Source organism: Rhea pennata, chromosome 27 (assembly GCF_028389875.1).
Source record: "Rhea pennata isolate bPtePen1 chromosome 27, bPtePen1.pri, whole genome shotgun sequence".
Classification (NCBI taxonomy): Eukaryota; Metazoa; Chordata; class Aves; order Rheiformes; family Rheidae; genus Rhea; species Rhea pennata.
The window spans coordinates 3,224,335-3,246,593 of record NC_084689.1 but is presented as its reverse complement, the minus strand read 5'-3'; the positions used below and the strand labels follow the sequence as shown (position 1 = coordinate 3,246,593).

At 61.0% G+C, this 22,259-nt stretch overlaps 5 protein-coding genes across 6 annotated transcripts in view; 1 reads left to right on the top strand and 4 right to left on the bottom strand.

Moving 5' to 3' along the window:
- LOC134151455 (perilipin-3-like) overlaps positions 1-5,972 on the bottom strand; it is a 39,413-nt gene extending 33,441 nt beyond the window's left edge. Inside the window, exon 1 of the mRNA XM_062595981.1 lies at positions 5,969-5,972. The gene's annotated coding sequence lies outside the window, so the exon portion shown is untranslated. The remainder of the gene's footprint in view (positions 1-5,968) is intronic.
- The window catches only part of LOC134151759 (perilipin-3-like), a 138,317-nt gene that overhangs the window by 28,920 nt on the left and 87,138 nt on the right, over positions 1-22,259 (bottom strand). The gene's annotated exons all lie outside the window — the stretch shown is intronic.
- Positions 1,066-10,099, top strand: TNFAIP8L1 (TNF alpha induced protein 8 like 1). 2 transcript variants are annotated; one of them, XM_062595982.1, is made up of 2 exons: positions 1,066-1,284; positions 8,596-10,099. In XM_062595982.1, the coding sequence occupies exon 2, from the start codon at positions 8,598-8,600 to the stop codon at positions 9,156-9,158; it is 561 nt and encodes a 186-aa protein (XP_062451966.1). In that variant the 5' UTR covers positions 1,066-1,284; positions 8,596-8,597; the 3' UTR covers positions 9,159-10,099. The 2 variants fall into 2 exon arrangements, with proteins under 2 accessions (XP_062451966.1, XP_062451967.1); XM_062595983.1 differs by lacking the exon at positions 1,066-1,284 and adding an exon at positions 7,978-8,304.
- MYDGF (myeloid derived growth factor) lies at positions 12,446-17,510 on the bottom strand. Its single transcript, XM_062596191.1, has 6 exons — positions 17,355-17,510; positions 16,383-16,433; positions 14,977-15,038; positions 14,346-14,427; positions 13,698-13,770; positions 12,446-13,329 (listed from the first exon to the last, which is right to left on the bottom strand). Exons 1-6 carry the CDS (start codon positions 17,508-17,510, stop codon positions 13,250-13,252), a joined length of 504 nt encoding a protein of 167 aa, XP_062452175.1. The 3' UTR covers positions 12,446-13,249.
- Positions 18,688-21,124, bottom strand: LOC134151732 (procathepsin L-like). The gene is made up of 7 exons (XM_062596554.1): positions 21,008-21,124; positions 20,800-20,922; positions 20,538-20,687; positions 20,134-20,358; positions 19,887-20,055; positions 19,574-19,688; positions 18,688-19,330 (listed from the first exon to the last, which is right to left on the bottom strand). The coding sequence occupies exons 1-7, from the start codon at positions 21,122-21,124 to the stop codon at positions 19,231-19,233; spliced, it is 999 nt and encodes a 332-aa protein (XP_062452538.1). The 3' UTR covers positions 18,688-19,230.

Genomic DNA, 22,259 nt, shown 5'->3' with positions numbered 1-22,259 from the left:
GCCAGGCCCCATGGCAGGCACTGGGCCCTGTGGCAGGTGCCAGGCCCCATGGCGTGTGCTGGGCCCCATGGCGGGTGCCAGGCCCCACGGCGGGCGCTGGGCCCCACGGCAGGTGCTGGGCCCCACAGCAGGTGCCAGGCCCCATGGCGGGCGCAACCTGGGCTGGGGGTCAGGGCAGCGGCGGGTGCAGGAGGGGGCTGGGGGGTCCAGGGCTCCACTTAACCTGGGCTTTAGTCCGCTCTAGCCCCCAGCGTGAACCCGTTCAACGCCGCCTCTCGGAACGAGGCTCCGGCGCGGCGGCGGCTCCGTGCGGCAGAGCCCGGAGGAGGAGGAGGAGGAGGGGGAGGAAGGCTGGAGGAGGGTGCCGCGGTGGTCCCGGTGCTCCGGGGGCAGGATGCCTGGGCGGCCTGGGAACGCTCCCCGCGGCTGCCGTCTCCCGGCGAGAAGCGCGGCAGGCAGCAGGGCCGCCGAGGGCTCGGCCCGAGCGGGGGGCGCCTGCCCGAGCGGGGGGCCCGGGGGGAGCCCGGGGGGGCGGGCGGCGGGGGGAGCCCGGGGGGGCGGCGCGGCCGGAGCTCCGCGGGAAGCCTGGGCACCGCCAGCCCGCGGGGCTGCTCGCTCCTGCCTCCCCCCGGCCCTCGGCGGGGAGCAGAAGTGCTGGGGGGGGGGGGGGGGCAGGAGGGAGGGGACACACACAGCTCGGCCCCCGGACGCCTGGGCCCCCGGACGCCTGGGCCCTCCCCCCGGCCTTGGCGGCGGGATGCAGCGGTAAGGATGGGAAATGGGGGGGGGGGGGCACATCCTGGGAAGGGTTAGAGCAGGGGAAGCGGGGTGCGGACCGGCACGGCACGGCACGGACCGGGACCGGGACCGGGACCGGGACCGGGGGGCAGGGCAGGGGAGGGGGCTCCCGCCCCCCCCCCGGGGCACTCCCCTGCCGCCCGTTCCCATTGGCTGCTTCGTAGCAAGCCCCGCGCCGCCATTGGCCGGCGCCGCCCGGCAGGCTCCGCCCCCTGCCCCGATGTATCCAAGTTCTGCCCCGCCGGATACTTTGTAGCAGCCACCGGCACCGGGACCGGGACCACCCCCGGCACCGGGACCGCCCCAGCCCTCCCCGCCCCGCCGATCCCGGCGAGGCTCAGGAACCCGGGGCGGGGGTGGGGGTGAAAGCGACCTCCTGGCCCCGCGCAGCCGCCGGCCGGTACCGGAGGCGGCACGGCACGGCACGGCCCGGCCCGGCCCGGCCCGGCCCGCAGCGCTTCCCCCCGCGGCGGCGGTGGGGCGCAGGTAAGGGCTGCGCGGGGGGGGGGCGGCGGGTCCGCGCGGCCCCTTCGCGGCGGAGCCCCGGCGGCGGCGGCTCCCTCCCGCCCCGCCGGGTCCCCCCGGCCCGGCGCCGGCCCGGCGGGGGAGCCGCCGTCGGAGCGGCCCGGCGGCCGGCCCCGTCTGCCGCCTCCTTAGCGCGGGTCTTTGCGAGACTTCGGCGCCCCGAAGCAGCCGCTCTGGCTTCTTGGAGTGCGGAAGCCCCGTCCACCCTCGGGGTCTGGGGCGCAGCGGGCGTTTCCAGGGGCTCCAGCACCCGAGCGGCGCCCCGGCGGGGGTGCCCTCCGGCCACCCAGCCCCTCGCTCGCGCTACGATACGCGGCCGCTGCTTCCAGCGACGCGAGGGTTTGCCGACGGCCCGGCCCTTTCCTCCCGCCGCGGTGGAGGTGGCAGCGGTGAAGCTGCTGTCCGGGAAACCGGGAGGCACCGACCCGTCCGTCCTCGCCTCGGCGCCCAGGGGGGCTGGGCCGGCGCGGAGAGCAGTGCCCGTGCCAGGGCGTCCCTGCGGGGTGGTGGCGTGTGTTTTCCTTGGCAGCCCACGGAGCGGGAGACGAGGCGAGGGGCTGCCTGGCTCCCTGCTGAGCGACGTGCAGGACCGAGAGGCCCCAGGGAAGAGGGGGCAGGGATGGCCGTGGATTTGGGCTCAGAGGCAGAAGCTCTTTGGTGCCCCGAGCTCCCGGATCCGCTTTCCCGCTGGGCCTCCGCTCCTGCATAAGTGAAAAAACAGGAGAGCAGTGATCTCCCGTGGGAAGCATTGGGAAACCAGCCGTGAACGGGAGACGGGTTATTCCCCTTGCCGTGACGGGGAACCAGCCTCTCGTCTCCTTTCCACCCCGCGCTTAATCGCGGTTGGGAGCTCTTGTTTTTGCGCTCCGGGAAGCCGGGCGGGAGGCTGAAGGTGGCGGCTCGCGGGCTGACAACAGGATGTGTTTTTCTGCACCACACCTAATCGGCCTGCGGAGATCAGCGCCGCGGGAAGTCGTCGAGGGCGAGGGCCTCGCCCGGCGCGATGGGGAGCTCCGGGCCCGCCAGCGGGCCTTGGGAGAGGCGGTCGGTCTCCAGGCGACTCTCCGGGGAGGAGGAGGAGGAGGACGTGCGAGGGCTCGGCTCCCCGGACCTGCCCAACGGCGGGGACAGGACCCGGCTTCGAGGCCACGCCAGCCTGTCCCAGGCCCTTAATTCCCCGGGGCATAAGCTCGCAGCAGTGCTGTTTTCCTTGTGCCTTCGAGGGCTTTCGAAGGCTGAACTTCCACGTGCCCCGAGAGACGCGTTCCCCGGGGCTGGTGGGGGAATGGAGGTGCGGGGCGACCTCCCCGAAGGAGCGCTCCCTAAGCTGATGCAAGGCTGCGCACAAAACTCCGCTCCGGCTCCTGCTAGCCGAGGCCCTAGTGGCTTCCGAGCAAGCTGAGAGGTTTGGGGGGGGGGAAGGACTAGGGGGGCCATAAAAGCTATTTATTGACTTGAAACGCGGCGTGGCCGGGGGCAGGTGGTGGGGACGGGGACCTCGCTGCGCTACGCGCGGCAGGACAGTCCCTGTCCGGATTAGAGCCCTTGGCCTGTGACATTTTTCCTCGCTCCTGGAGCGACTTTATCCCTGCAGCAGTCTCCCGACGGCGCAGGAAGCGTGTGATGTGCTGCTCAGCCAAGGTCCGCGGCGCGGGGAAGCAGGACAGAGCGAGGCCTGACCTCTGTGTTTTTTCCCCCCTCTGCTTCCCCCGTCTCTCTCTCGAGTCGCTGTCTCCTCCCGAGCGAAGGAGAAAGGAAGTTGCTGCAGGGGAGAGCTGTTGATCCCGGCCCGATAAGAAAAGGAGGAAATAGAAGGCGAGACACATGCTCCGAAATAGCTCCGTCCTCCTCCTCCTCCCCCTCGGCGCGCGCCGAGGCAGGGCGGCTGCGGCTGGGGTGCCCTGGCTCCCCGGGGGTGCCTCGTGGGAAGGTCGATCCCGGGAGATTCCCGCTGGAGCTCACCCGCCCCCTTCCAAACCGGGGCGGGGGGCTCCTCCGCAGCCCGGGGCCTCGCGGGGGGACTGCTGGGCCTTCTGTTGTCTTCTGCCATCGGCAGGCGACCCCGGGAAAGAGGGCTGGTTTCTTGGAGCAGCCTGGGGGCTCCGGTCTCCTCCTCTGGGCGACGGCGCCTCGGCGGCCCGGAGCCCCGTTCGCACCGCGCGCCCGGGAAGCCGGCTCCGCGGGGCGCGCCGCGCTGCTGGGCCTCTCCGCCCGCGCTCGGAGCCGGCGCCGGGAGCCCCTCGCGGCCGCCGCCGGCCCCGGCCCCTGCGCGGGGGGCACGTCGGAGCTGCCGGGGCAGAGCCGGGTTCCCAGGCTTTGGTTCAGCTCCGTGCGGGATTTTTTTGGTCCCGGTCGGATAGTTACCAGCCCCGGCAGGCTTATCAGCAGTGCCAGGCTTGTTACAAAGAAGAAACCCTACCGGCTATTTCGGGCAGCTTCTGGTTTCCTGCCCGCTGTGCGTGTTGGCTGCCTGCCGCTCCGAACAGGCTGCGCGCCTGGGTGCAGCGAGGGGCTGCCAGGGCCGAGCGGTGCCGCTGGCACGCGTGCAACGAGCTGGCAAGTCCTCAGCCCCAGCAGCTCTTGGCTCGGGGCTGTCGCGGCTCCATTCATTTCCCCTGTCCCCGGTGCTGAGCGAGGGCGCTGGCAGCCGGCCGAAAGCGCTCTGCGCTTGCCGGTCCGGGGGCGCGCGGCCGAGGAGAGCCTCACGTCGCGGGGCTGGTGGAGGCGCTCGACCGGCGGGCGCGGGAGGTGCAGCCGCCGGGGCTCTCCGCGCCCGTGGCACCGTGCAGGAAAGCTCTGGCAAAAGGCTGGGGAGCTGCTCTCCCTCCCTCCTCCCGTGTCACGGGAAGCGAGGGAAAACGTTACCGAAAGGAAGGGAGACTGAGGCCCGGTGGGGAGAGAGGGGTGAAAGCCGGAGCGGTTGCTGCAGCCAGCCTGGGTCCGGTCTCCGGTTGCGTCTTTGCGCCCGCTCCGTGGCAACAGCCCTGCTCCATTAACCCAGCCCGGCAGCAGGCTTTAATTAATTAATGTTTGCTGGCTACTCAGGGCAATGGAACCCGACACCGGAGGGGAGAGCCAGAAAGAGGGCAGAGGAGCGGGATCGCGGTTTCCACCTCGCGTCGCGCCGCTGGGGTGAGCTGCGTGTCTCCGTCCAGCTTTCGGCTGCGGCTTTGCGCAGGGCTGGGGGAGCAGAGCCCTGAGCAGCCCCCTCTGCCCGGGGAAACGCGCTGCCCCCGCGGGGCCGTGGGGCCGCGGCAGGAGCCCCGCTGCGGGGCGGGTGGGCGGCCGGGCTGCAAGGCGCTTGGCAGAGCAGCAGCAGGAAAGCCGGGGAGCCCCGCGCCGCCCGGCACCCGCCGTCCGCCCGCGGACGCCCCCTCGGAGCCGGGAGCTCTGCCTCGGGGGAAACTTGTTGGGGCGTGAGATGGAGCTGGGCAAAACATGGGAAGGGAGCGTGAGAGCCGGGGCACGCCGGGGGCACGTTAACACGGCCTTAACGAGGAGGAGGCAGCGGCAGCAGAGCCTCACCTCTCGAGCCTCGCAGAGCCGTTCCCTGCACGCTGCACACTTGCTCTGCGCTGACCTATAAATAATTTAAGTGCTTTTGTGTTCCTGCATGAAATATTCATCCTGCCGCCAAGGGAACGGGGAGGATGCGGGGGGGTGAGGAGCAGTGCACAAAGAAATGCTGCAGGTTACCCGGTAATTGGGACCTGGAAACGCGGGAGCAGGAGATGCCGGCGCGCAGGAGCGGCGGGCGGACGGCGACCAGCGGGGTGCGAGCGCCGGGCGCGGGAGGGGAGGCAGCTACTGGCAGGCTGCAGAAATAACCATCGCGGCTCTTCTGGCGGGGGGGAGCCACTCGACCGTGGCCGCCAGCCCCGGGCCGAGCCGCGCGGCCCCCCGCCGGCGGAGGTGCCGCTGGAGCGGGCTCCTCTGCTGCAAATCAGCTCGCAGCACGCGCTTCGGCGCGTCGGCTTTGCCTTGTCGCCTTCCAGCACCACCAGCCCCCGGGTGCTGGCGGGATGACAGGGTTTCATGTTCCCCTCGCAGACGGCAGCTTTAATTGACGCTTTCTAACGAGCAGGATGGATCCTGCTGCGGCCCTACACCAGGAGGGGCAGCGGCTCCTCTGCAAGGGACGGGGTGGGGGGCAGGAGCCTGCTGGGCAGCGGGTGCTGCCCGCTGTCCGAGCTGCTCTTGCTTTGCTGAGCCACAGCCCCACGCGCCGGCCTGGCCGCAGGGGCCAAATCCGGACCGAGGTGCAAACGCTGCCGAGGGCGGGCGGGAGCCGGGCTGCTCCTGCCGGTGCTGGGTTTGTCCCTCTGCTCCCTTCACCTCCATCCAAATAGCTCCTGGCCGTCTCAGACCCCTCCAAGCCACAGCAGAAAGCCCCGGGGGAGAGGAGGGGGTGGCAAGCAACCCCGCAGGCGGGATGCTGCTCGCCGGGTGATGGCCACTAAATGCCAGAAGGGGAAGCTCGGTGCTGAGCCCCGGAGCACGGATCCGCCCGTGCACCGTGTCCTTGCGACACCGCTGAGTCACGGCAGTGCCGCTGCTCGGCGCCGCGGCCGGGCTGAGCCCCGGGGTGGTCCGGGGTGGCCCGGTGCAGCGAGTTTCGGTGCGGCAGAGCCCTTCGGAGCGCGGGCCGGGCCGCGCCGAGCCTCGCGTCGCCTCTCTGTCTGGAAAGCCCTGGCTCCGAGACCTTTGTTCTTCTTGCTCGAATTCAAATTCCTGGAAAACAGGTGGAAAAAAAAAAAAAAAAAAAAAAGACAGAGAAATGGCTGTGAGTGTGCGGGAAGCCTCGGTTCGGGGCCGTGGCGCCGCCGGCAGCCGGCCGCGCCGAGCTCTTCCGGAGCAGCGACGGACTCGTTGCACAGCGGCGCTGGGCTGCGCTCTCAGTGGAAGAGGCTGTTTTTTGAGGATGTTTGCATTAAAAAGAAGAAAGAAAGAAAAAAAAAAAAAGCTGAGCAGGGCTGGAAACTTCAGCGACCGGAAGGAAATCTGGCGGTTTATTTCAGTGGCGAGCCTGCTTTTGGGGGCGAAGCTGCCTCTTCCGGGCACTGATAAAGGCGGCAGCCCTTCGGCTGCCTTTCCCGGCAGGAAAGCGCCTCGTGCCCATAGAAATCTCCCATTCGGGGGGTTAAACCAGTGGCACATCCGCGCTGGGAAGAGCGGAGCATGGCGGGGAGGGTGCTGGGCTCAGGGTGAGCAGGCGCAGGGCTGAGCGGGAGCAAACACCCCGCGACGTGAGGTTTTTTTTTTTTCTGTTCCCTCTTACATTCCCAGCATGTTGGAGGAAGAATTAATGAACACCGGGAGCGAACCAACTGCAAAAGAGCCCGTGGGGGCAAGAGAGCGAGCAGATCGCATCCTCGGAGTCTGGAGTCTCCCCTGGGGAAAATCCCCCCTCCGAGCCTCGGTTTCCCCCCGGCGCTCGGCTCCGCGACGGCCGGAGCGGGCTGCGTGGCGGCGAGAGGCTGCGAAGCGCCCCGGGCTGGCGGGGCGGCTCGGAGCAGCGGGAATTTCTTAATTTTCGCAGGCTCTGGGGGTGGAGTTTGCACTCGGTTGGTGGCTGCGGTTGCCCGACGAAGAGCTCGGGCGTGGGAATTTCTCTTTACGTGGGCACTGCTCGCTGTGGAGCAGCCTCTTCTCCGGGCAGAGGGAGAGAAACCGAGGGCAGGGAGAGCCGCCGCTGCCTCGCGCCCTCCTGCTCGTCCCCACCAGCGTCTCCCGCCGCGGGCCCGTCGGGCAGAAAACGAGCCCGGCCCACCGGGGAGCCGCCTGCGGCGCCGCAAAAACCGGCTCCGCTTTGTCATTTCTGTGTTATTAAGCGCGAGAGCTTCAGCTCAAAGCTCACGCTGGCAAAATCAATGTTTTCGCATAGAAGGAAATACTTACAAACCTCGGTGTTTTTCCTCGGGGCTGTAAATAACGCCGCATGCGGCAGCTCGCGCGGGGCCGTTTCCAACGGCTCCGGTACCGCTCGCTGAATTTACATCCTCGGCCGCAATTCGGGTCCGGGCAGCCGGCTTGGCCCCCCGCGCAGCTGGGGCCAGCGGCGCTCGGAGGCGATTCCCGTCCCCGGGGCGGGCGGTGAGCTCGGCGCCGGCGGCTCCTGTCCGAGACGGGCTCCTGCTCGGGAGCCCTCTCGCCCTCACCTGCAGCCCCAGCGCGTTCGCGCCCGATTTACCCGCCGCCCCGTTGTGCATCGGCCCCGTCCCGTAGCTCAAGCAGCTCCGCCGCCTCCCCAGTGCTGTACTTATAGAGCAAGCCCTTCCCCGCTCTCGCTTTGCCGGCCCGACCGCGCCACGTGCAGCCGCTCGCGCGAGCAGCCCCGCGCGGGAGCTCGCTATCGCGCTGCTCCTGCGTCGCTGTGATTTGTAGCGCGGTGATTTCCAGGGCCAGGACGTATCTCCAGGGCCAGCGGCGCTTTAGTCATTCCCGGCAGTTTTTAAAGCCATAATCCGCCCGAGCGGATTGATTTTTTTTTTCTCCGCGCATCCCACCCGGGGCCCCGTAACTCCGTCTCCGGGCGAGCAGGGCTCCGAGAGCTCCAACTCGCCGCATTTTTTGCCTCCGAGAAGGGCTACCGAGCCCGGCACGAGCGGCGCTTTCAGCTTTGCAGCGATCGAGCCGGTCGCAGGACCGCTCCGGGCTCCGACGGCGCGGGCGTACCCGGGGCGGGCAGAGCCAGGGGAGGGAAAAGGGCTTTGGAGCAGCTGGGTGCAAAGGCGAGCGGATGCCGGAGGAGCGGCGGTGCTGGTGGCCGCTGCACCGCCCCGGCGCTCGCGTCCTTCCCGGCTGCGGCGGGTGATTCATAGCCCTCACCTGGCTCGTCCCCATCTTGCCCTGCAGGAAATGAGTCAGGTTTTAAGGAAGATGTGCTACGATGGTGGGGCAAGAGCCCTTCCTGCATAGGTAGCAGCACAACGCCGACCGCGGGAGGCAGGGCAGGACACGGGGCTCGTGCGCGTTTCTAAGGTAGGGAGCCTCCTCTTACCTCTAAGGGTGCGTCTGTATCGGAAAGCTTTTTCCCAAAATTCAGGGGAAGAAAGCCAGGAGCAGCCTATAAATCATCCCGCGAGGGGCGTCTGGGCCTGCGAGCTCAGCTTTTTTTCTGCCCTAGTGCCCAGGCTGTGTCTCCTTGCTCCTTTTGGGCTTGCTGTCAGACCAAGATGCTTTTTCTCCTTGCAGAAGACAGTGTGGGAGGAGAGGAGACAGGCACTGTTCCAGGGCATGGGCTGAACCATGTGTGTCTCTTCCGTTTTGCAGAGATGGACACCTTTAGCACCAAGAGCTTGGCCCTGCAGGCCCAGAAGAAGCTCTTGAGCAAAATGGCTTCCAAGACCATGGTCAATGTCTTCATTGATGACACAAGCAGTGAAATCTTGGACGAGCTCTACCGGGCCACCAAGGAGTACACCCGCAACCGCAAAGAGGCCCAGAAGATCATCAAAAACCTCATCAAGATCGTCATGAAGCTGGGCGTGCTGTACCGCAACGGGCAGTTCAGCCCTGAGGAGCTGCTGCTGATGGAGCGCTTCCGCAAGAAGGTGCACACCTTGGCCATGACGGCGGTGAGCTTCCACCAAATAGACTTCACCTTCGACCGCAGGGTCATGTCGAGTGTGCTCACAGAGTGTCGGGACCTGCTGCACCAGGCTGTCAACACCCATCTGACTGCCAAATCCCACTCCCGCATCAACCACGTCTTCAACCACTTTGCGGACTACGAGTTCCTCTCAGCCCTCTACGGGCCAGCTGAGCCCTACCGCAGTCACCTGAAGAGGATCTGCGAGGGGGTGAACAAGATGCTGGAGGAGGACAGCATATGAAGCAGCTGAGATGGGGCATTGCAGGGCCTGCTAGCTGCTGTATCCTGTTGCCTGTGAGACCGAGGATGGGACGCAGGCCTCTTTCGGCGCTCACTAGGCTTTTCATCCTCATCTCTGTAGTGAAAACTCTCGTTTCCTCCTCCTTTATATAAGGACTGAACTACTTTACCTTGTCTAACTCTTGCCCAGAGTCTACAACCTGCTCTGAGCTGGGCTGAATCCTTTGCAGACTATCCTGGGCTCCTGTCCATACCGGGCTCCTGCTGTATATATTTTTTTTCCTTTGCCCACGAAGTGCTCCTAACTCAGAGTCCAAGGAACAGGCCAGAATTGGACTCACTGTGGTGAACTCTATTTTAATCCTATGGAAAAAAAAAACAAACCAAAGAATCCCGGTGTGTATCACCTGCAAGGTGAAGCTGAGCAGGCAGGATTTCTCGGTGGAGCGGTCATGATATCCTTCCTCCGGAGGGCTCAAGGATGGCAAAGCCATGTAGTTGCATTTCAGTGGGTTTCCAGCAGCTCCACGACATGGTGAGAGCAAACAGCGCTCCAGGCTTGTGCTGCCCAAGATGGGAAGGTGCCAGGCTGGGATGGGCTTTGGCCTCCTACAAGGCAAGTCCTTGTGACCAGAGGATCCCCTCTTGCTTGGGTGAGTCCCCTGGGCTGGACAGGCTGCCCAGATGGAGGGAGGTGACATGACCTGCTCCTTTTTTACATCCCTAATGCGTCTGGTTGTCCAAGACCACCTGGACTCCCCCTGCCAGCCTCCTGCAGACGGTATCACTGTGACGGCTTAGATATGCTCCTTGGGAGCTGTCCGAAGCTTTCTCTAGTATTTCATGTGTTTTACATGTCCTAGACTGAACTATGATTGTTGTTTTTTAGCAAAATCTGTAGCCCTGATGAGTTATTTAAATAAACTCACCTGTTTGGCTTGGGTGCACAACTGGTTGTTACGAAGGTGGTTGGTGGTGACAGTGGCCGTGGGAAGTCTGGCTTTGTCTTTTAAATGAAGATTGCTCTTTGTGGCCTGGGGGTTTTATTCTCCCATAGCTGACCGGGAATGATATCCCAGCCCCAGCAGAGCCTGCCTCAGTGTCTGATTAGGCTCTCTGAACTCAGTCACTCTCAGGAAGGACTCACCAGATTAGACTCTTCTTGCATCACTTCCCCTCCTCTCGGACGTGTGTGAACACTAGGCACTGTCCCGCATCCCCGCCGGCTAGAGGACAAACAGCCCCACTCCCTCCGAGTGGCTCTCGCACGAGCACTCGGTGCAATAACCTTCAGTTTGCGTGTGGGGAAACTGAGGCACCAAACAAGGACGTGATGTGCCCACAATCCTCCTACAAGCCAAGGGCAGAGCTGGGAATAAAAAAAAAAAAAAAAAAAACCTCAACCCGAAGCAGCGCTCCACCCACCAGGCTGCACACCCTTCCCCTGGCGCGAGGCCAAGAGCGAGCCCCCGTTACCCACTGCCAGCCGGGCTGACCCTGCTCCTCGGCACTGCAGCCAAGTGGGAGGAGACGGTGCAAAACCACAGAGCAAACCCGTAGCAAAGGGCTGGAGGTGGCTTTGCTCCCACTCCCGCTCACATACCCACACATCCTCTTCTGCATCAGCGTTCCCGGCGTTGCCTCACTGCACAACAAGAGCTAGGAAAGCGTGCCCCTGACAGCAGAGGGCAAAGGGCAGTTTTACAGAATTAAATACAGGCCTGCTGGAGAAGCGTCGTGCTCTCAGAGCATGGATGCACCAACTGTTGCCTATTTCCAGCGCTCTGATCTCTGCTTTGTACTTTGAAAATTGCCCTTTTAGCATACAAGGCACTGCACCGTCTCTGCCACCCTTATCTTCATGACCTTCTTATGCCTCCACAGGATGTCTCCAGGCGTGGGGGATTGTCAGTGCTCATGGACTCTGAGCGGTGCGCGGCTCCACAGCTCACGTTCACTGCTCCCTTTCCGCTGCTGGCTTGAAGCACTGATTATTTCTTTTTTTAATCTTAAAGGCTGAAACGTAAGCCCCTATCTTTATCATTTCACAGGCGTTGCTCCAAATATCACAGTTAATTTTATTGTGCAACGCAGCTAGGGATGAGGGTAGAGCGCACTGACAGGTGTGTGCATAGGAGAACACGGCCAAGATTCGCAGAGGTGTTGGCCCCTCGGAGAGGGCAGGTGAAGCTGGCCTTCAGTGAGCGACATTTGAGAGCAGATGTCCCCATCCTTACTGGGCTTCCTGCAGCTGTCAGGTATGTGCCGACGAGAAGCCTCGCTTGGAAACAACTCGTCGCTGCTCGGTGGAGTATTGGCAGATGCAGAGAGCGTGCAAAGCGGGGGCTGATGGATGCTGCCGTGGCGGCTGGTGTGCTGACAGCCAGAAATGCTTCGTTGTTCTGATCTTGAGGTGCATGTCAGCACCAGCTGCAGGATGCTCCTTAATTGCATGAAACAGCCCTGCTGGAAGGAGTCTCCGGACTCGTTGCTGTTTCCTTTGTCCCCAGGATTTCTTACACTCCAGTGTGGAATACAGGACCACACTTAACTCACCAAATGCCCAGCACAAGCTTTCTTCCTCATGCAGGAGTCTGAAACTTCTCCCTACACTCATAGCAAACACCTCCCTCATTCCCAAACTCTTGCCTTCTTGTCCTAGGGGAGCCCTGGAGAACTTGCTCTCTGCTTAAAAAAAAAAAAAAAAAAAAAAAAAAAAAAAAAAAGCCTGGACTTCAAATCCCAACCCCAGCTGTGCACATCTGGGAAAGGACTCCCATCGGTTCCCTTCGCTTTGGTTCCTTCCGTTCAACTGGTTAAACAGGGAGAAAGGTCAGAGACTGCTGCAACAGCAATGCCTTAAATGCAGCTCAGAGCTCAGGTAGGAGCATGCTGGGGACATTCCTGCCCACACAGCAGCATTCCTTGGACCTGCAGTTCCTGAAGAAGCTGCAGAGCAGGGAGAGAAAAACAGAGAACTTCTCCAAACACAGACAAAATAGCTCCCAGCTACCAACAAACACAGCTATCATCAAGCATTACCTCTGGATTATGCTGTTGGGCAGACTTACAGCTGGAGCCTTGTTCTTGCAGGGTGGCTGCTGGCTGGCAAACGGCACCAGAGCATCTGCTGGGACTCCTCTCGGGTGGGCAGACCCCTCATAATCCCTTGGCAGCCTCTCATCTGATCTCTTCCTGGCCAAGCAAACATTGAAGGTCATGCTACTCACTGGGCATCCGCATGGAAAGCGTAGGAGTCCCAGACTGGAGGAAACTCAGGCAACATGGTTATGCTTTATTTTTTTATTTGTGTTGTATTTACACAGGAAAGGAATTCCATATTCCCTCAGTGTTATTACTCTAAATAAGAAAAAAAATCACTTCTGTAGGTAGAAAATATTCCTGCAGTTGTACTGAGACATGAAAGTGTTGCTCAGATGGTTTCCTTGGTTGTGTCAGAATAAGAAGGCCAGCACTGTCTGCAAGCCCTTCCTTCCCTGTGCCAGGTTATCTCACCCTGCTCTCTGCACTAAGGCAGCTCCAGAACATCCTCCCTAACAAAATCAGTGATGGTTTTAATAGCCCCACTCATCAAGGAGTCAGAAAGTCAACTCTATCCCTTCTTTCCCCCTCCCACCCAATTTAATTTGTTCCTCCTGTCATGCTTGCACAGAGAGAAATCCTGTCCCTCCTCCAGAGACTACAGAGTTAACGACTTTCCTTTAGCAAACCTTGTTTAAATCCAGCCACTTATCTTTCCGCATTGCTCTTTCTAGCAAGGGAGATAAGGAGCCCCTGTTAGAGGGGAGCTTTACCATATTCAGCAGATCAGCGAAGCAGAAAGCGGGTGACAGAATGGCTGGCTGCAGATCAAGAGTCTCAAAGGAGGTTTCCAGCTGCAAAGCACATTGTTACTCTGACACAAGACAGAATGCATCTGTCTTAACACCTCCAAGTCCCATTTGTGTTGGACCCCAGTACATTTCAATATGGAAAACAGGAAAGATTTGGCCAACCGAAAACCCTGCAAGCAGTCCCCTCTATTGCCACGCTCTTCTGGCTGAAACACCCTGCCCAGCGCTGGCCCTGGGGTCACAGCTCATCACGGGGCGTTTTTGCAACAATCATGAGTTTGGACAGTTCAGAACGGAACTTGCCTTCCTTGTGAGACACTAGAGAAAGAGAAAACAAGCAAAGGATAAACAGATGGTAAGGCATGAACAAACAGCCCTGCTGATTCCTTTCCAGGATGAAAAAGCCAGTATGTCAGGCCTTGCACTTCCTTCTAGGCAAAGCAGTAGTATGTTGTGATAAGCACATTCTTTCCCTATGCTAATTATCATTTACACTGGAACAAGACCTGCAAAATCCTGCTGTCCACCATGGATCAAAAGCACTACACCCCTGACCCAGTAACATACAGCATCTTCCTATGTCCTGTCATCTATCTGCACAAATCCTAAGCTCTTGTCTCCTGGTAGATAGCCAGGCTTGTTTCCCACACTAGCCCCTTTTTCATATACTTCTCTTGGTCACAGACCTGTTGTTTCGGTGACTTCAAATTCTTCCTGTTTTAAGGGGACGTCACTTTGTCCACCCACAGCAGCTTTAGACTGAAATGGGAAGGAAGAAGGCTTTAAGCAGTTGAGGCAATTCAAGAAACAAACAAACAAGACAGGTCTGAAAAAAGAAAGACTTTGCATTTTAATAAGGTAGAGTGAAAGGATTAAATCAGCAAAGGAACCTTTAAGGAGAATCTCTAGTTATTTTCCATTTCCTATTAAATCAAGAACTTGTATCCTTCAGACAACTGAAAGCCTCATTACTGAAGACAGTGGGAAATGGAAGAATAAGGGCTTTGAATAGAATAGGCAAAAGGATCAGCATAGGTTTTATTTACTTTGTCACATGCAATTTGCTGAGATGGACCAACACTCCTCGTGTCCTGCGCGCACCAGTGGGATAGTGTCTGCTGGAATCACTGACATTGGCAAAGCCAGCAGTCAACCAACGTCTTTGAGGAAGCAGAAACGAAATGGTGCGGCAGAGCCTGTCTACATCTACTCTCCTGACTGCCAGCACACGCCACTTAAGGGCATGGTGGAGTACATTTTATTGGACTAATCCAGTTCAGATTTTCTAGCCATCCTCCCACATGCCCACTACCAAATGATCAGCTGGGACTTACATAAGCCATAGCGTACTCTATCTTGGCTCCTTTCACTTCAGCTTTAAACTGGGTGAAGAAGAGATAAGATTTTCCTTGGGGCCTGAAACAGACAGCAAAATCTTTGACACCGAAAGCAAGAAGTTACACAGGAGGGGAGAATGTGGGCAAGGCTCGGGCAGAGGGGCTAAAGCTAGTTCCTGACCCTCTAAGCCACAAATGTTAGAGCCATCTTTCTCTGACCTCTCAGTGAGGGAAGGAGTCAAATATTTTCTTCTAGTCCCCACTGTTGACTGGGGAGGCTTTGGCAGAGCAGAAGGGATGGAGGTGTAGATGAGCTGCAGGGGTATGCAGGATTCACGGCCTCCTCCCTCCACAGGCACCTCTGGCTTTCTTGTAGCTCCATCTAGCGTGGAAGCTGGCAGTGGGGTGTTCCCCACAGCATTCAAAACCCACTATCTGGCTGAAGAGCCCACCCAGAGCCACAGCAGCTCTAGCGAGAGCAAAGCCCTGGCATGCTCTCCCCAGCGAGGCAAACCCAGCTAGGATGCGCTACTCCAGTCACCACCACTGCTGGCAAGGTGCAGTGGCTCAGACCCCATCTAGCCTGTTGTTGCATTTGCATCGGAGAAGTTAGGGTTAAACAACACACCTCCAGACAGAGCAGGAAAAGAGCAGGTTGTCTTCACTGACTCCAATATTCATCTGCCATTGCTGTAGGAGAAGGCCCAAAGAGTTAATACAGGTAAGAGCCTCCCACTCATGTGCCCTCAAACACAAATCACTTCCTCCCTAAACAGCTGCAGGCGTCACACATTTTCACCACTGCAATTACTCCCGGGAAAGCAGCTTATTAGAAGGAATAGGATTGAATCAGAGGCAGAAACTTACAGTAGTATTATTATGTCGTGGCAAGGGTATTATTGTAAAGGACGGGGTGGAGAAAGCTTGAGAACATTTGAAAGTCTCCTGCCAAATTATAACTCATTAAAATAGCACAACAAAATTACAACACAGTTGCTGGTGGCCCTTTTTATCTCGTATTGCACAAAGCCCAGGGCTGGCTGCCTCTTTTCCACAACTTCATTAGTATAGTTACACAGATGAGTTAAAAATCTCATTTCCTTTTACAACAAAGGAAAAGGACATGATTCTAGTTAGAAGACTTGCACAAAAGGAAGTATGAATTCCTCTGTGTGTATCTGTACAGCACCTACTGCAGCAGCAACATGAGCTGCCAGCACCTTCAAGCCTGCTAAAGAACACAGGAGTTACTCTTACAAGGCCCTTCCTAGCAACTAGGGTAGGAAAATATCGCTCTCTTTGTTCTCCAAAGGAGGTATTGAAGCCACAGATTGGTTAAGCCTTGCAAATGTCATGGCCTTGCAAACCATGGCATCATTGCAACACACAAAGGAGGCTTCCTTTCAAGAAGCAATCCAACAAGTTACTTTTATAAACATGCAATATTGGAAACTGTTGCAACCATCCTTCCTTACAGCTCCCAGCTCCTGGAGTCAGCCCGGCACAAAAGTAACAGCTTCCTCTCTGGAGAAAAACAAAGCTTCTTGTCCCTTTACTTATACAAAAACAAACAAACAAACAAACAAACAAACCCTATAAATTTTGACCCCCACCAAGTCTAAAAAACCCTATTATTTTAGGCTTTTGTCTTTTTAGGCACAAAAAGCTTTTGTCCTTGATTTTTGAGCTTTTTAGATGTTACTACAATAGTAAGACTAGTCTCCCTGCAGGACTGCTGTATCTGAGAAAAGGAGTATCTTACAGCATTGCTTGCACTCAAATTTAATAATCTGAATACCTCCACATCAGCCAAGCTCACTGACCACAACTAAATCTGTAAAATGACTGATAACGACAAAATAACAACTGATTTTAGCAGAACAAGGTCTTGGCAGAATAGCAGTTTATCTCTGGGGCACGTAAGTCCTTCTTAGCTACTGTTGTTATCAACAGAGACTTCCTGAATAGCTTCTTATTATGTGCAGCCTTAGAGACTGGGCTTAAGAGAAACACGTGAAGGTTTGCCTAACTCACCTCATTTGTTCCTCCCTGAGCAGAGTACGTAAATGTGCAGGTGTAATCTCCCTAGAAAAAGGGAAGAAAAATATAAGCTATCACACTCCAACAGGATAGTCTGTGAGACCACCTATTTGTTGAGCATTTGCAAATTCCTTGGCAACGCAAAAGCCTCACGAGATCTGTGCGTGCTGGAGAGGATTACTGTGGCTGTGGGCAAGGTGCAGCCCTCGGCAGTCTCACCCCCCGGGAGAAGCAAAGTGAAGCATGTGCCACGTCCACGTCTGCATGCAGCACGGGCCAGACCTCAGCCAAGGGCCGTGCTGCCAGGCAGGGCTGCCGGCATGGCCCTCATCCCCCCCAGGGTATCAGCAGTACCTAGCAGTGCTGGTGTGGGCAACCCGCAGCCCGAGCCCCTTCTCCTTAGGGTCCCTTTCCCTTGGGAACCCTCTTCCTCACGGCACCCCCTTTCCGTGAGAGCCTTTTCCCCTTGATAACTCATCGCTCCGCTGGGGAATCTCCTCCTTTTGAGATCCCCCCAGAGGACTCTCTTCTCCTTGCAACCCCCATGCTAGTGGGGGATCCCAGTCCCCACTTTGGGGTCCCATTCTCCTTGGGGATCTCCTCCCTTGGAGACTCCCCACCTTGGGGACCCCATGCCCGTGGGGCACCCCTCCTTCCTGAGGGACCCTCTCCCCCTGGGGCTTCCCTCCCTCCTGGGGATCCCCTTGTCCCTGGGGGCCTTCTCTTTTGGAGACTCCCTGCCCAGACGCCCCTTCCCCCGCTGCGGCCTTGGTCTCCACTGCAGCCGGCCCCTAGCAACCAGCCCTAGCAACCGGCCTGGAACCCCCCCCCAACCCCACGGCCCCGTCCCGCCTTCCCTCGCCGGCAGCCAACCGCCGTGACGGGAGGCGGGAGCGACGTGGCCTCCAGCCAATCAGGGAGAGGCGCGTATCCGCTGCTTTCTCTCCCTCCCTCCCCGTCCCTCACCAGGGCCCGGGAGAAGGAATGGACCATCCCGCCGGGCCGCACGTCGAAGTCGGTCGTGCTCGGTCCCTCTTCGGCCCGGACAATCAGGCACAGGAGGACAACGGGCACGACCCCGGCCCACAGCCTCCAGCCACTCATTGCGCTGGGCGCCGCCATCTTGGAAAGGAAGCCTGGGCTACGGCAGGCGGGAGGGGTCAATTCGGGCCGCGGCCGCTGAGGCGAGCGCCTCGGCGGCCATCTTGGGTGCGGGCAGACAGCCCGGGCGGGTTAACCCGCGGGGCCGCTCCCGCCTCAGACCTCCGGTGGGATGGGGCAGGGGACCATGGGGACAGGGCACCATTGAGACAAGAGTCCATGGGGACCAGGGGCCTTGAGGCAGGAGGACAAGGGTCCATGGGGCAAGTGGCCTTGGGGATGAGGGATCATGTGGTCAAGGAACTGCAGGGCTATGGGGACAGGGGGACATTGGGACAAGGGTCCATGGGGACGTGGGATCTTAGGGGCAGAGAGGCCATGAGGACAAGTGGCTTTGGGGAAAGGGGGCCATGGGGCAAGAGACTATGGCAACAAGGGGCATAGGGACAGAGGATCATGGGGACAAGGGGTCATGGGGACAGTGGTCTCCACCCAGCCAGAGCCTCTGGGGCCATGACACAGGCTGTGCTGCAGGTGTCCTCCACCGCAGGCTGGGGCCAGCTGTGGCACGCGTTGGGGAACCCCCATGGCCACGGGGCTGCTGTGGGCGAGGCTCCGTGTCCCTGCAGTGCTGCGGGCAGACGAGGCCAGAGACGTTCAGGAGGCCCCTCTCGCCCTGGCCTTGCACCCGCTCGACTTCCTGGGCTGCACACACTAAGTCCCCCAAATCATTCCGGGCTGTGTGTGGGGGGGGAAGGCAGGCCTAGGGGACAAGATTCACCAGGTTGCCTTTTCCGAGGGCTGGGGCTCCCGGCCAGCAGCTCCTGGGAGGTCTGGCTGCTGCCCCAGGCTGGCCAGTTACTCAGCTTGGGCTTTAAGCACCAAAATCCATCATCCAAATATTCCCAAGCCTGCTGTCAAAACACTTGATTCATGGGGTATTGCAGAGTCCGGGGAGAGGAGGGAACAGAGCCGCGGCCACGGACTGGCTCCAGTGACCCTCCAGGGCTTCAGCACGAAGGACACCAACAGGTCTGGTGCCGTGCTGGAAGGCAAATCACCGAAACAGCCTCACAGAGGCTCCGGCTGGTGTTGGGAAATTGGAAGTGGATGGAGGAGGTGGGAAAGGGAAGGAGCATGCACTTCAATAACTCAGAGGTTTTAAGGATAAACCAGAGGGGTTTTACACCAGAGTAACTACTTTCCATCTCCACACACGACTTCTGGACTCCATCAGCATTGTGTTCCCTGCTTTTTGCTCGTTATACAGGTTTAATTTGGTAAAGACGTATTTTTGAAAGAACTCAGCTCGCTGGGGATGTTTGCATGGCACCCAGGGAAGTTGCACACTCAGACTAGGCAGAACCGGCAGAGAGCTGCCATCATGGCCATAAAATCCAGCCTTTCCTTGCTGGCCTTTGGGATTTAGCTGGAAGGAAAAAGGGCTGCTGGTCTGCAGGATGGGAAAGGGACTGCCAAACTTGGAGGAAAGGAGCTTGCCTTTCGCACCAGGAAAAGCAGTAACTAGATCAGCTATTGCTACACCACGCTCTGCTCCGTTTGCAGGTGCGCAGAGCAATTAGCCGTACAAGAAAAGCCCTTCGAACAGGAAACTGCCCAGCCCCAGCAGCAGAGGGAGGGAGAAGGGCAGAAATGCTCCCGGGTGAACGCCGGGGCACGACGAGGACTATTGCGACCCCCGGCCCAGGAAGCGCCGGCGGGGGGAGCGGGGCCGCGGCGCTCACAGGACAGGAAAGCTGGCCTGGCTGGCCACCCCGCAGTGATTATCCACTCCTTTGAGCAGGCGGATGTAGCCCTGCTCGCCCCACACCTCTGACCAGCTGCAGGAAGAGACGGAGAATGAGCGCGTCCGCGTTCCCACGCAGCCCGACCCGGCGCTGCGGGGCAGACAGCGCCCGAAGTGGCGGGGTGCCCCGAACACCGCGGGCCGCGTCCGGCGATGCCGCAGGCACCCGCTTGGCTGCTGCTGCATCCGCGTCCCCTCCTGGTGCAGCTCGGACCTTGCAACCGTGACCCGGCAGCGGACAGGACGGCCGTGCGCGGGGAAGCACCCGCGGCTTTACCTGTTCTTTAAGATCCAGTAGGCGACGGTTCGCCCGTCCTGCTGGCTCCTGCCGTAGCCCACGGCCAGCATGGCGTGGTTGACGTGCTGGCTGCAAGACGCGCTGCTGAAGACGCCTGGGGAGGGCAGAGCCAGGGTGAGCCAGGCAGAGCCAGGGTGAGCCGGGCACCGGCCGTCGGGCGCCTGCGGGGCGGCCCGTTACGCATTGCCAAAGGGGCGGCTCAGCAGCCCGTCACCCCCAAACGGGGCGGCCCCGCGTGCCCTGCTGCCTCAGTTTACCCATCCGCGCGCCCCAGCAGGGCTCGGTGCCGTACCCGACTTGTAGAAGTGGAAGTGGAAGCTGCTGGCGTCCACCGCCACAGACACGGGGCCCACGGCCGCCACCGCCTGCTCCAGGGCCGCCTCGCTGCCCGGGGCCACCAGCCGGACGGCAGAGCAGTTGGCGGCCCGATCCCGGGGGTCGTACCGGCACCTGGAGGCGTCCTGAGCGGAGGGAGAGCGCGGGTGAGCCGGGGAGAGAGGAGCGGCCCGTCCCGCGGGGGCCCCGCGCCGCCCCCTTACCGTGCCCAGGTAGGGGTAGACGCGCTCCGAGTTGAGGCCGCCGTTGTCGCGCACGTACTGGAAAGCCCGGGTGACGTAGCCCCCGCCGCAGCCCTCGTTGCCCAGCTTTCGGGAGCAGTCGATGAGGTTCTGCTCGCTCAGCGCCGCCAGCTTCCCCGTGCGGTTGAAGACGAGGCCCTCGAGGGCCCCTGTGGCGCTGAAGGCCCAGCACGACCCGCAGTGCCCCTGCGCGGCGGCGGCGGCGCGGGGTCAGGGCCCGTCCCAGAGCCGCCGCGCCGCCGAGACCGCGGGGAACGGCACCTTCCGGGCTTTGGGGATTTTTTTGTTGTTGTTGTTTTTTTTGGTTGGTTTTGGCCGCCTCGGAGGATGGTGCCTCCCGCCTCGGCTGCCCAGCCTGACCCCACCTGGTTCTTCACCGGCGTCACGTAGCCCTTCGCCCGCCAGTCCACCTCCGCCGGCGTCTTCAGCTCCGACGAAGCCCGGAAGAGCGGCCCCGGCCGCCGCTGCCGCCCCGGGGCGAAGCCGTTCAGGAGCTGGTTAAACTCCTCGTCCGTCTGCAAAGCCGCCAGGAGGAAAAAGCCCCGGGCGGGCGTGAGCGAGGCCGCGGCCGGCGGCGTCGCTGCCCCCCGAGGTGGCGGCCGAGCCCCGGCGCGCGCCGAGGGATACCAGGTCTCCGTAGTGGTTCATGCCCAGGCGGAAAGCGTGCCCGCCGCGCGCCTGCTCCCGGTTGTGCTCCCGGATGCGCCGCAGGTTCTTCTCCCAGACCTCCCGGCGGGCGGCCTCGGCGTCCTGCCGGCGAGCGCGGCGGGGTCGGACGCGGCGCCAGCGGCTCCCCCGAGCCCGGGGAGGCGCCGGGCATCGCCCGCGCTCCTACCTCCGCGTACTCCTTGCCGTGGCGGCTCTTCCAGCCCCTCCAGGCCTCCTCCAGGGCAGGGTCCAGCGCCGCGGCGCAGCCCAGCGCCGCCAGCAGCAGCCCCAGGGGCACGGCCATGGCGCCCGGCTGCGGGAGGCGACAGCGGCGGCTCCGGCGTGGCTCCCAGGCCGGCACCACGCCGCCTCTTTCCAAGCCTGGATTAAAGCGAGGGGAAAAATGCAAACAAAGCGGCCCAAGACAGAGGGAAGCCGGAGGCAGGCCTGCTCCTCCAGCTGCGCCGGCTCTGCGCACGGACGCGCTCCTGTTTTGACAGGAGCTTTAGGAGGTTTTAGCTGTCCTTTTGGTGGTATTTAACTGGCCTTTCTAGGAGAGAAAGAGCAGCATCGAGGGAGACCAGAGCCCCGTCCTGCTCCCCGAGCGCCGGGACAAGGCAGCCGGGCGCCGAAGGGCAGCGAGAGGACGGGAAGGGGCTGCCCGGCCGCTAAGGGCACCGCCAGCACCGAGGGGGTTTAGGCGCCGCGGCAGCCGAGGGCTCAAGCATCCAGCCAGAGAGAGGGTTTTCCAGTATCGGAAAAGCGGTATTACACCCTGCTTTTTGCAGCCGTAGGCACGGAGCCCTCCCTCCGCCAGCCCCGCTCCCGCCGTTCGCCCTCCTCCCGCGGCCGCCGCCGGCCTCGGCTGTCCTCGGGAGCCCGCGCGAGCGCCGAGCGGCTTCGGGAGCTCTCCGGCCGCCGCTCCGCAAAGCCCCGGGGCACGTGGCAGGGCCGCGCCAACCGTCTCGGCGGCGCGGGGAGCCCAAACGCCCGAGAAGCGCCTCGGCGCCGGACGGGCGGTCTCGGAGAGCGGGAGCCGCCGTCGCACCTGCGTTCAGACGCCGGACAGCTCGGCCCCTAGCACCGTGCAGGGTGCTCGTTCTGCAGCTCAAGAGCTGTTTTTGTTTTAAAAATAAGTTACTGAAAACATCTGCTGTCCTCCACATCCGACTTCTAAAATAAAAGGCCCAGCTGCTGGGCTTTCGTGGGAGAAACGTCTCCCCCCCGGCTCCCAGGCTCGGTCCCATTCGCGACGAAGGGTAATTTTTTATTCGGCTTCCCCAGCATCCGTTACAAGGCCCTCGGCTTCCTGCGGCCGTTAGCGCTCGCTCGCGCAGGAAATTAACTCAGCTTTGTGCTACAGCTGCAAATTCTCTCCATCCAAAAGAGACCTTGAACCTGGCTTAGCTGTGCCTCATCCTCCAATTGCCTCTCCCGCA